This window comes from Carettochelys insculpta, chromosome 4, assembly GCF_033958435.1.
Source record: "Carettochelys insculpta isolate YL-2023 chromosome 4, ASM3395843v1, whole genome shotgun sequence".
NCBI lineage: Eukaryota > Metazoa > Chordata > Testudines > Carettochelyidae > Carettochelys > Carettochelys insculpta.
The window spans coordinates 33323685-33337172 of NC_134140.1; the positions used below are offsets into that span (position 1 = coordinate 33323685).

At 44.1% G+C, this 13488-nt stretch overlaps 1 protein-coding gene across 2 annotated transcripts in view; it reads right to left on the minus strand.

Annotated features, from left to right (window-relative positions):
- Window positions 1-13488, minus strand: part of ADGRA3 (adhesion G protein-coupled receptor A3) — a 110169-nt gene that overhangs the window by 36215 nt on the left and 60466 nt on the right. For both annotated transcript variants that reach the window (XM_074992552.1, XM_074992553.1), the window contains one exon: window positions 5786-5987. In XM_074992552.1, coding sequence (XP_074848653.1) covers window positions 5786-5987 — 202 coding nt within the window. The remainder of the gene's footprint in view (window positions 1-5785; window positions 5988-13488) is intronic.

Below are 13488 nucleotides of genomic sequence, written 5' to 3' on the forward strand. Positions count from 1 at the left end.
TTTAAGGAATTTCTTAAACTGTGTTGACACTACAAAATTTTATCTACAGAAGAGACCTTCTGTTGACAAAATTAGGGAGTGTCCACACTACAAATGCATTCTGTTGAGAATCTGTCAACAAAACACAACCGTTTTCCGCGACAGTTACGTCTTGAAAAAGATTGAGGCATAGCACTCTGTAGACAGAAAAATAGTGTAGATGCACCAGGGAACCCTCTGTGCACAGAAAGGACTTTCAGTTCACTTGGCAGCCCTGTCTATAGAGCTTCCTGTTGACTGTTCTGTTGACAGAAGGCTGAGCAGTTTGGCTGCTCTCTGTTGACAGAGGTCATCAACTGGGAGAGCCCCTGTTAGTCGTGGACGTTTTCTGAAGGCAAAACACTGTTGACAGTAACTTCTCTAGACAGAACTTTGTAGTGTAGACCCAACTTTAATGGTGGGATGTGCACAGAGAGAATCCTTCAATGGGCTGAATGAAGGCAGTGAGGGCGGCGAGATGCACTCAACACCACCTGCGCCGGTCTCAAGTCTTTTAAACGTAAGATATAATCAAAAATTCCATGCAAAGGAGCTGATTGTGGTTCTAGGTGATGCAAGGAACACCAAAAAGCTAACCTGTGCCATTTGGATAGGTAAGTGGCTCGAGTATTCTGTCGATGACTGCGTATCAAAACCTCTTTAACTTGGATAGTAACAGAGAGGAAGCCGAGCTAGTCTATACACTATCAAAACAAAAAGCAGTCAACTAGCACTTTAAAGACTAGCAAACTAGTTTATTGGGTGAGCTTTTGTGAGACAGACCCACTTCTTCAGACCACAGCCAGACCAGAACAGACTCAATATTTAAGGCACAGAGAACCAAAAACAGTAAGCAAGGAGGACAAATCAGAAAAAGATAATCAAGGTGAGCAAATCGGCAGTCTCCAATATGGTTTTGTCCAGAGGGACAGCAATACTTGAGAGCTTTGCGCAGGAAGATTTTTGAGGAGGCGATGCCACTTCTGTTCTACTTCAGCTATTTTAACCTCTTGGCTGAGGGTGACATGTTTGAATAATTCATTGAATTGTTTAGTATCATTGGGTGGGGAAGCATCTCCTGGTATGGCAGCCTTGTCTGGGAAGGAAGAGGATTGATTGGTCTGGGAAACAGACACTTGCTGATTGTCATTGTCCGAAACTTGCCACTCCCCCAGCTCAGAGTGTTGTTGCAGGGAGGTAGGACGGTGAATTGATGATGATGGAGCAGGAACAGGTGACTGCGTAGATGAAATAGAGGCACAGCGCATTTCCCCTTAAAGGTGACCTCTGGTGATATGATGAACTATATGGAGAGTAAGAATGGTGACAGTCCTGGTAAAAATAAGATCTGGCAGGGGAAGAGTATGTGTGGTAATGTACTCTTCTATAGTGATCCCCAGAAGATATGGATGAGGAGATTTCGAGCGCACAAAAGGAAACCTGGGCAAAGGAGAAGCTGAAAAGTGGTGTTGATGATGCAACATCTGCGGTCTGGGTGGGCTTAGAAATGGTGAAGGCAGCCTACCAGGTGGAGAGTGACATGGTATGTATTGAGGCGGTATGAATGAATGCTGTCCTGGAGATAGAGAGGTTGCCAGTGAGAAACTTAAAGAGGGTGAATGAGGGGAAGGGTTACTGGGTCTGGTCTTAAAAGTGGCTTTGCAGTGTTCTGTAGGAGGACATGCAGCCACTCTTGTCGCCAGCCATAGAGTGGGATTGGCATCAGCATGGTCTTTGGCACTGGCGGTTCCTGTGGTGTGGCTGAGTCTCTCGGCGCCTTGTACTTTGATGCTGCTGGTGCTGATCCCAGTGCTAATGCCTCTGGGGACAGCACCGTGGTAGATTTCTTTCTGGCTTTCATGGCCGAAGCTGATTTCGATGGAGCCAAGTCAGAGCCTTCTTATGGGACTTCTCTGAGCTTTCTGATCTGCTCTGCATAACTGCAGGCAAGGATCTCTTTGGCGATGCCAGGATTTTCTTGGGTGAGATCTCCAGAGCTGATGATGCCAGTCTTTTATGCAAGGGACCCTCCAGGGAAGTCACAGCCTCAGAGGAGGGCTTTGCCAATAACATATGCAGCCTCATTTCCTGGTCATGGCGGGCTCTCAGTTTAAAACACGGTGTACATTTTTGGGGCACACGTGCGCCATCCAAACATCAAATACAAGAGGGTGTCCATCCAATACTGGCATCGTCTCATGACAGGTCTCACATTTCTTGAAGACGGGAGATCTGCATATAGCAGTAATTGAACAGCAATTAATGCTTACAAACAAAGAACTATATCTTTTCTTTTTTTTTTCCCTTTAGTGAATGAATGGAAACTTAACGGTAGATAAGAAATGTTGACTAAGCTGCAACTAGTAACTTTTTGCTTTCAACTTTTTTTTTTAATACGAAGGGGGAAGAACTAAAAACATCTAAATGAAGACAATAACTATCAACAAGGCTCTAAACGAACAGTATCGCTCTGAAGGATCCCCGTGACGAGAGAGGAGAATGTTCCATCTGCAGCCTGGGGCAGCTGAAGAGAAACTGGTGGGAGCCAGACCATGTCACTAAAAGGGCACAAATGGCAAGAGGCGGCAGATGCGCATCTGCACTCCAGCTGACTAAGCGCTGGAAAGTCCTTCGTACTGCGGTGCCGGGACAAGCCCAGCACCTGATGCGGAGCACCCATGGGGACCATTAGAAGAAGAACTGAATATTAAGGTAACATTTTTCAATATTCCTTTAAATTTTGATAGAACAGAGAAAATCATACATTTTAAACATGGAGAAATTTGATTAGTAATCCTGCTTTTCTTAAGATATCCCTGACAATCCTTTTCACTCTGGATTTCAAGTTTTCTAACATGAGACTGGTAAGACTCTCACAAATCATGAAAACATATTGCCTTCAAAGAGCAATAGTAGTAGAGTGGATTATAAACCAGGATCCCTACCCACATATATGTGCCACCCACTTAGTTTACTCGCTGTCCTTGGAACTTGTAGACTGAGGTCAGCAACCTTCCAAGGCAGAATGCTGAAATTTGACCTTGTGACCTCTATGTGCGATCCAAGTGTCGGTGACACTTTTTAAAGACACTAGTAGTCCTACTTACAACAGCTTCATTAATAAATAAATTAAGATGAAGATATTGATCACTTAGGTGTTGATTGGTAGCATTAAGCTAGTCTTTTGCTTATCCATGTGTGGCCTGGCTCTTGGTTGCATGGGGAAGGAGGGACGGGACTGAAGTTTTTGCTTCTCATGCTGATGAAAATTGGCTCGCGTGCCACCTTTAGCATGCACGCCAGAGTTTGCCGACTCCTGTTCTAGGCAATTACTTCTTTACTTATGCAAGCAAAAAAGAGTTAAATTGCTAGGTAATGTACTATTTTTTTCTATAAAGGTAGCTCCTTAAAAGCCCATCTACAAGAACTGGTACCCCAGTATCCTAAGCACTGTATAAGCAGTCTGAAGCTGTCCAGATCCTTACAGCTCATAATCTAAACAGATTATTAAAGAAAAAAAAAGGGGGAGGAGAAAGAGGTATTATCATCCCCATATTACACAGGGGAAATGAAGCCAAAGCCACACAACCATTAAGTAATTTTTTCCCCAAAGTCACACACAGGAAGTAGGTAGTAAAGCAAGAACTTGAACTCTAACATCCAGAATTCCAGAAAGTGGTTTGTTGCTAATTTTCTCATACCACAGTATTGGTAACACCCTTGAACTACAGTTACAGATTGTGCATGAGTTATCACATAATATTTGTAGAAGATTTGTAGCAGACACGACCGGAGTGCCATGCAGCATACTCTGGATGGCTCTGAGGGCTGTCAGTGGGAGGGGAAGAACAATGTAATACAACACACATCAGGCAACGTTGAGGAAGGCTGCTGTCAGCCCCGCCACTTCCACCCAAGGCACTGCCCCTTGTGGGAGCATGGAGCTGCATCCCCTACTCCTCCTCTCTCCCGCACCCAGCAAGTCTGCTGGCACCATGGCCATCTATAAATGTTTATAATTCATCAATATTCATGCAGTGATATTCCAAAGTTTCAGTATGTCTTTTGAGTGTTAGGCATAATCAGTTACAACATTCTTACAAAACACTGGTAACAAACAGAGAGAGTATGTAAAGAGAACCATATTAACTCCTGATTAGAAGTTGCAAATTCCTGATGGCTACTGTCATTTAGCACTGTTTTTCCTAACAAAGTGCCACCAGTTTTGCGTGGAATCACTGTCATTTAACTAAATATGAGTGACACTTCACAAACATTTACAATGGTGTTAGTTAACTCTCAAGAATTGTCAAATCAACTCAACTACCATAGAACAAAACACTGCATTGTATACAGGGCTTGAAAGAGTCTCAAAATCTTTATAAATAAATAAATAAATAAATGAGCAAACAAATTAATAAATAAATAATAGCCTTTTTTTCAAACAGTGATATTCCAAAAGCCCATGTGATTAAATTGGAGACAAGAGCCACAAGAGTAACTCAGAATTCTGTAAGCCTGACCTAGAGCTATGCTAAAATTGACAGATCTTACAATCTGGGGAGAGAAGTTGTGACAGGATGAATTAGGCCCAGAGGCCCGTTGCTGGAGGCATCAGAATCCTTGAACACTCATCTCAGGAAAGGAGCAGAAGAAAGGTCCTCCAAGAAGACTAAAGTGACTTGCAAGGGAGGCAGCAGGGAGCTGCCAATCAGACTCAGCAGACACACACAAAAGGAACAGAGGGATAGTGTGAGTTCAGTGTGCTGGTTGGGACTGGGGGAGCAAGAAATGCTCCTTAAATGGCTGCAAGTACTCAAAGGGATGGACAGATCAGTTGCAAGCAGGGACAGGGGGAGCCCAAGAATAGCTTCTACCCAGCTAGCTGTTGGGAGTAAGTAAGCAGTTATTAGTAGGAGCCAAAGGAGACAGAAGGTGGAGGTGGAGCTTGGTGTGGACCCAGAGAAGTGGATGGGACTGTTTCCCCCTGTCACCAGCCACTAAGAGGAAGTAACTACACCTAAGGAAAAGCATTAGAATTGTAGCACCACAGAGATGGGGAGCTGTAATGAGAGTGACTCAGCAGGAGCTGTGGTCAGTGAACTGAGTCCAAGATGAATGGCTCATCAGGAAAGCTGGTGTCACTGAAGACTCTACTAGAAGTAAGGAATCCCAGAGAAGAAGCCCTCAGGGAGATTCTGAAATCTGGAGTAGGAGCCTTGCAATCTAACCAGGTCAAGGCAGACCTCAATGGATTGGTTAAAGAGTGATCCCAGAGAAGGCTTCAGGACACTGGGGACATTCTGAATCATTTACCCTGGAGGGGATTTGTTTAGTTTTGCTTATCAACTGTACGTGACTCAGTCACAGGGATGAGTCACTAAAGTGCTAGATGAGTGCCGCAGCTGACAGAAGGAGGAAACTGAGAAAAATGGCAGGAATGCACACACTCAATGACCAGGGGTGCTTAAAAAGGTGAGTGTGAGTGCACCCAATAACAGATGCTGCCCAAATTCTCCAAGTTACAAAAAAAAAATCCTATGGCCTCTGAAAGGAAAGTTAAACCAAATTCTTGCATAATCCCACAGGCTCCAGTTTTAAGCTCCTAAAAAAGACATGATCAGACAAACGGTGTATACGTTGATCCAGAAAACAACAGATATCCATTGGCAGGTGGAAGACAGATACATGTAAACTTTATTTTCATTGAAGATCTTGACTGAATTTATTTTAAAAGTTTCACAAACAATAGAGAAATACAAATTACCTGATTAAACATATACAGGACTCGAGTAACATCATTTGCATATTGGCACCGAGAATAGTCCTCTTCTGCCCAGAATCCTCCTCTGTCACATCTGCGCCAAGCTCTTCTCTCATCCTGAGAGTTGCCAGGATATATCCCACTGCCAGCAGAGTAACGAGTACACAGTAGGTATGCAGTAATGCCTGCCAATGTTCTAGGCCACCTACAGAGATGAAGGCAAAAGATTAAACAAATTTACATGACAAGTGGAAAAAATTGAGTATATAAAAGAACTAAGCACTATGGCACCAAATAAAAAGGACACTTCAGAATTAAATATCTGCAAATTATTTAAAAGGGCGTATTGGCTAGCCTTCAGTATTTTTAGGCATTCTGTGTTTGAATTTATTAACAAAAATGAGTTCTAATGTTAGTATTCTACTGCTTTTATTCTTTTAATCAATCTGCACACTGGAAAGAAAGAAAGTGTGATACAAAACCTCATTAGAAAAGATGGTAATTTTGCTCCAAAAGAGAATTTGCTCAATTTTTGTGGCAAGATTTCTAGGTTAATTGGACATTACGTATACTTGGAGATGCTCTGCAATTTTTCCATTTCCCTGATCATACGTCCACATAACTTTCAGATTTACTCCATCTTTCTGCTGATATAACAAATGGGGTTTAACAGGAACCTGTTTTGGGACTGGTTCTCTTCAGTATCTTCATCAGCTATTTAGATATTGGCATAGAGAGAGTACACTTATTAAATCTGCAAATGATACCAAGCTGGGAGACGGCTGCAACTGCTCTGGAGGATAGGGTCAAATTCAAAATGAACTGGACAAACTGAAGAAATGGTCTGCAGAAGATAGGATGAAATTTAATAAGGACAAATGCTAAGTACTCTACTTTGGAAGGAACAATCAGTTTCACACAAAGAGAATGAGAAGTGACTGTACAGGAAGAAGGACTACAGAAAGGGATCTAGGAGTGATAGCGGAACCCAGGCTAAATATGAGACAACAGCATGAAGCTGCTGCAAACAAGCAAATATGTTTCTGGGATGCAGTAACAGGAGTTTTGCAAGCAAGACACAAGAAGTCATTCCTCCACTACACTCTGTGATGATTAGGCCCCAGTTCTGGGCACCATATTTCAAGAAAGATGTGGAGAAACTGGAGAAGGTCCAGAGAAGAGCAACAATGATTAAAGGTCTTGAGAACATGATCTATGAGGGAAGACTGAAAAGAACTGGGCTTGCTTAGTTTAGAAACGAGAAGACAGAGGGTACATAATAGTGGTTTACAAGTACCTAAAAGAGTGTTACAATGAGGAGGGAGAAAAACTGTTCTCCTTGGCCTCTGAGGATAGGACAAAAAAACAAGGAGCTTAAACTGCAGCAAGGGAGGTTTAGGTTGGACATTAGTCATCCTGATAGTCAGGAAGTTTCTCCTAAACACAGAAATAAATGGCCTAGGGAGGTTGTGGAATCTCCATCACTGGAGATATTTAAGAGCAGGCAAGACAGACATCTACTGGGGAAGAGGGTGCTTGGTCCTGACATGAGGGCAGGGAATTGAACTCTATAACCTCTTGAGGTCCCTTCCAGTTTTAGTGTTCTATGATTCTCAGCTGCAGCTATAGACAGAAAATTCAAAGTAAGCAGATAAGCAAGTGGAGCAATACTGTGTATCTACACTTTTTATATTCTATAATCATGCCAATTTTTGCTGTCACAGTGAACAGAAACATTTTTAATGTGAGAACCACTTCATCTACATTGACAATGAAAAAGAAAAAGAAAAAGAAAAAGAAAAGGCTTCCTTGGAAACAAACATGTTCCATACCTATAAATTATTTGTGATCATGCCCCACCCACACAAAACTTCCTCCAATCTTTACTTTTTCAAAGCATAAAACAAATCAGATAACACAGAAAAATTAAAGGGCAACATTTTATTGCACTGTTCATTCACTCACCGTATCAAAAAAGGGAGTCCAAATCATGAAATACACAGTTCGACAGTCAGCCTAATTAACATTTCCATCAATACTAACAAGGGAAGATTTAAAAACCATGAAAAATACCTGGCATGTCAATATCTGAAGGCCATCAATCCAACAAATAAACTCAATTACAACATGGCCCTCTTGTAGCCATGTTCTGCACGACCTCTTTGCTCTATAGGAGAAATGTATTATCAAAAGCCAGATACATATTATTTAAAATAACTGGCTAATTTCAGGGAAGCTCAATAAATCATCAGACAGAAGATCCAGGAAACTCCCTGCTAGTGCTCAAACTGCACACAGGATTTGGGATAAATACTAAAGAAATTATTTCAAATTCACAGAAGCTACAAGTCTACAAAGTTCTGAAGTTTAAATTCAGTTGGAGAGTACAGAGAAAAGTCACAATAAGATGAAATGGCATTTCCCACTCTGTGTGTGAAAAATATGCTGCTAATTTGTAGATAGGGATGACTCAGCTGCAGCAAAGCTAGCAAGGCCAGTAAGTGTTCCATAACCAGAAACGAAAGTTTTAATGCACCTTTAATAACCTGGGGAATAGGCATATCTTTCTCTATTTATCCTACAGCTAACAAGAAGACTGGAAAACCTATACTGCTTGATTTTAACAAGATTCCTAAAATATCATTTATTGATAAAATAGAGAACAATATAAACGTCAAAATTATGAGTTTTTAAAATGTGACAGATCACAAAACAGAATTTAAAGTAGGAAAAGTGGACTCTGTTTTCTGAGTTTATGTCTTCTTTCCCAGAAACGAAATTAAAATATTTACGAGTGTAAAATAAAATATGCTCACACACACAAACACCAATGTAAAAAAAAAAATAAACAAACAAAAAAACCCCCAAACTCTTAACATTTGTTTATAAATAATACATTGTGCTTTAAAGATGACCTAACATTTAGGTACTTTTTGAAAAAGGTATATTTAGATTACCTTCTTTGAAATCCATTAGGCCAGTCAGTCTTCAGATTTATCATCTTTAGCACATAATAATTTTCAAACCAAATTATCTTTTATATTCCAGATATATGAATGCTGTCATCTTAAAACTATTTTGAACAGATGAAGGTTTTACTGACACATAAAAGCTGGTATATATTTTGATATACCAAAAACTGGTATACGATTTACATTAAATAGCCATGTGTAATAACTTAATTCAAAGTTGTTATTTGAATAAAACACACTAAGTAGCATTTATTTATGTAAAAGTTGTATTTATGAAGATAATATTGACCTAGTTGTTACAAAATCACAGGTCAACCAAACTACCCCTAAGGCTATGTCTAGATCACAGCGCTTTGTTAACAGGAATTTTTACTGGAAGATATCTTCTGATAAAACTTCTGTTGACAGATTGCAACCCAACAGCCAAGTGGATCGCAAGTGCGGATCTCAAAGAAGTAGCCAACTAGAAGCACAGCAGACAGGGCTGCCTGATGTCTTGGAAGACCTGTCTGTTGACTCCCCCGACCCGAAATGTCCAAACCAGCTTTCTGTCAAAAGAGCTCTGTCAACAGAGGTGTTATGCATCATGGGAAGTGGGATAAGACTGTCAGCAAAGTGCTGCATTCTGTTGATTTACTCTTGACAGAACGCCTTGGAAACCTGGATGCTCTCCAGGTTTTGTCGACAAAACCCTCTAGCACAGGTAAGTAGGTAGGCATCCGTAAGTCCCAGAGGACTATGGTGTGCTGTTGCACCTGGGGTTGGATCGAAGGCAGCAGCTAGTGTGGCTGTAAAGTCCGATTCATGAGTGACAGTCTTTTCTGCACAGGGTACAGGAGAACCTTTCCCCATGACTAGGTATCGCCGCAAGGCAGAGGAGGTTTTAAATCAGAGTTTCCTTCTCCTAGGTGGGCGGCCTTCCCAGGCTAACGAGTCCCATCTGCCCAAAGCAGCTGGTTTTAAGGCGCCAGTCACCCGCCTTCGCCCCTTCTCCTGTCAGTGCAAACAGTTTTGCCAGGTTCAGAAACTAAGCCACACGTGAAGGCCAGGAGCTGGACTTCGGTTGTCAGAGGCTATTGGAGATGCACACCATGGGAGCATTTTATAGATAGTGGGAGCTTATCCCCGCTACCACCCCTGGCTATGACAACCCTTGAAACTAGTCATGGGAAAGGCTTCGGGAGTAAACCCCAAGGAAAAATCCAGAGATGGAGCCCCTAAGGCAGTTTGAGGTTGTGCTCAATCTCACTCTGGCAGCTCCTGTGACGACATTGGTGCCAAGCTGTACTGGCTTTCGCCTTTCCCTTGGAGTACATCAGTGGCGTGGAGAGAGGGAACCTGCTGCTGGGCATCAGCTGGTTCTTCAAACTTACTTGCCCAGGCCTGCGCCCTGGAGAGGACACTCCGGCATCGCTTTCTGAGAGGTGACACAACATGGCAAGAAGCAGTTACTGGTATTAAGACACTGCACTCGACTGACGTAGAGTGAGGCGCCAAGGGTTGCTTCCGACGGTGGGAGAGGTCTTCGGATCTCACTGGGCAGCTACCGCCTGCCTCAAGCTGGGCAGCCCCCAGCCAAGTAGGTGCTGCCTCGCCACAGTCCACTTGCTCCACTGGGTGTGTGAGGCTTAGGGAATCACCAACAGGTGGCTCATTAACCTTACACCAGGCGAAACAAACAAGCAACAAAATAATCCAGCCTTCAGCCTGGGCACGTGGAGTGTAAGGACCATGACTCTGGGCCTTACAGAAGACCTACAGAGCATTAGTAACCCCTGGAAGACAGCAATCATTAACAACGAGCTGAGAAGACTGCGGATGGACATTGTGGCCCTCCAGGAAACAAGGCTATCATCCTCTGGATGTCTCAGGGAGAAGGACTTTTCCTTTTTCTGGCATGGGAAGCCTCCAGAAGAGACCAGGGAACATGGTGTTGCCTTCGCAATCAGAAACAGCCTAGTTGGCTCAGTCATACCACCAAATGTGGGAACTGAGAGAATGCTGAAAATCCAGCTTCAAACACCAGTGGGCATGGTCGACATCTTCAGCGTCTGTGAGCCTACTTTAACTTCTGCCCAGGAAGTTAAGGACAAGTTCTATGATGAGGTTAGCATTGCCATCAGTGAGGTACCTTCCCATGAGCCGCTATTCATCCTTGGCGACTTCAATGCCAGAGTTGGCAGCAACCACCACAGCTGGCCATCCTGTCTGGGACAGTTTGGAACTGGGAGGATGAATGAAAACGGACAGCTCCTCCTTGAACTCTGCTCCCAACATGACCTCTGCATAACCAATACCTTCTTCAATGTCAAACCCCAGCACAAAGTTTCGTGGCGACGCCCAAGATCAAAACATTGGCACCAGCTTGACCTCGTCCTCACCAAACGCAGCTGTTTAGGTAATGTCAGGGTGACACGTAGCTACCACAGCGCAGACTGTGACACTGACCATTTGCTCGTGTGTAGTAAGGTGTGTGTCCAGCTGCAAAGATTCTTTCACTCCAAAAAGGAAGGGAGGCTGCGCATTGACACTGGCAAGACTCGTGACCCTTCAAAAGTATGCAAGTTTGCCCAAGCACTTGAAGAGGCCTTGCCCCGCCCGGAAGACACTAATATCAGCAAGAGATGGGAACAACTACGGGACACTATCTATAATACTGAGATATCTACCTTTGGGAAGAAGACAGTCAACTCTGCTGATTGGTTTGAAGCCCACACTGAAGTGCTGATGCCCCTGATTGAGAAGAAGAGACAGGCACTGGCTGCATACAGGTCCTCTCCCAGTGAGGTGAACCTGCAGGCGCTCTGGTCTGCTTGGAGTCAAGTGCAGTAGGTTGCTCGGTGGTGTGCCAACGATTACTGGCTCCAACTCTGCTCCAAGATTCAGCAGGCCGCAGACACTGGTAACATGCGAGGAATGTATGATGGGATCAAGCAGGCCATTGGTCCATCACAAAGAAAGACTGCCCCACTTAAGTTGGCTACAGGTGAGTTCTTGAAGGACAGAACCAAGCAGATGGAACGCTGGGTGGAACGCTACTCACAGTTGTACGCCAGAGAGACTGTAGTTACAGAGAGAGCCCTGAATGCCATTGAGCCTCTGCCCACCGTGACTGAACTCGATGCTGAGCCCACCTTGGAGGAACTCAGCGACGCGCTAAAAGCACTCTCTTCTGGAAAATCCCCAGGGAAAGATGGCATTCCCTCAGAAATCCTCAAATGTGCCAATGGAACCCTAGTTTCAGAGCTGCATGGAATACTGTGCCAATGCTGGAGAGAAGATATGAGGGATGCTAATGTTGTTACTGTCTACAAGAACAAGGGTGACAAAAGCGATTGTAACAACTATCACAGCATCTCCCTTCTCAGTACAGTGGGGAAGCTATTTGCATGTGTTGTTCTCAAGAGGCTCAATGTTCTTGTGGAGAGAGTCTACCCTGAGTCTCAGTGTGGGTTCAGAGCTGAACGGTCCACCATAGACATGGTTTTCTCTGTTAGGCAACTACAAGAAAAGCGCAGGGAGCAGAACAAACCTCTGTATATTGCCTTCATCGATCTGACCAAGGCATTTGACCTCTTAGCAGAAAAGGTCTGTTCACGATTCTGGCTAAGATCGGCTGTTCACCAACTCTGCTCAGCATTATTATGGCCTTCCATGAAGGCATGAAGGGTACCGTCGTATACGACGGATCCACATCCGAACCCTTTGAGAATCTCAGCGGAGTGAAGCAGGGGTGTGTGCTGGCTCCAACACTGTTCGGCGGCATCTTTGCAGTTTTGCGCAAATATGCCTTCGGAACTGCTACAGAGGGCATCTCTCTCCGCACGAGAACAGACGGCAACCTCTTCAAACTGTTGAGGCTTAGAGTGAAGACCAGGGTGCTTACGAAGTGTCTAAGGGAGTTCCTTTTTGCTGACGATGCAGCTATTGCTGCTCACACTCAGCCGGAACTGCAGTCACTCATAACTCGCTTTGCGGATGCATGTATGGAATCTGGCCTCACAATCAGCTTCAAGAAGACCCAGGTGATGGGCCAAAACGTGGGTAACGAGCCATCTATCAACGTGTTAGACTACGAAATGGAAGTCGGCCATGAGTTTGTGTACCTAAGCTCAACTATCTCGGACAACTTGTCACTTGACAGCGAGATCAACAAGCTCATTGGAAAAGCTGCCACAATGTCCTCCAGGCTAATGAAGAGAGTATGGGCTAACAATAAGCTCACTGTACACACCAAGGTGCAGGTCTACACAGCCTGTGTTTTGAGCACACTGCTGTACGTCAGTGAAACATGGACTTTGTGCTCAAAACAAGAGCAGTGGCTCAACACATTCCACATGCACTGCCTTAGGCGCATACTCGGTATCTCATGGCAGGACAAGGTCCCCAATAGCGCAGTGCTTGAGAGGGCAGGCACCGCCTCCATGTTCACCCTTCTCAAACAGAGACGTATGTGCTGGCTGGGGCATGTTTCACTCATGATGGATGGCCGAATACCGAAGGACCTCCTCTTCGGTGAACTGGCATCTGGAAAGAAGCCGAAAGGGCGACCTAAATTGCTCTACAAGGACACATGCAAGCGTGACCTCAGCGCTCTCTCTATCAGTGCGAACACCTGGCATTCGCTCGCCTCAGACAGGCATGCCTGGAAACGGAGTGAAGGAAGCTCTTGTTATGTATGAAACTACCTTGGTGAAGGAAGCGGAAGACAGGAGAGCCCTCAGGAAGATCCAT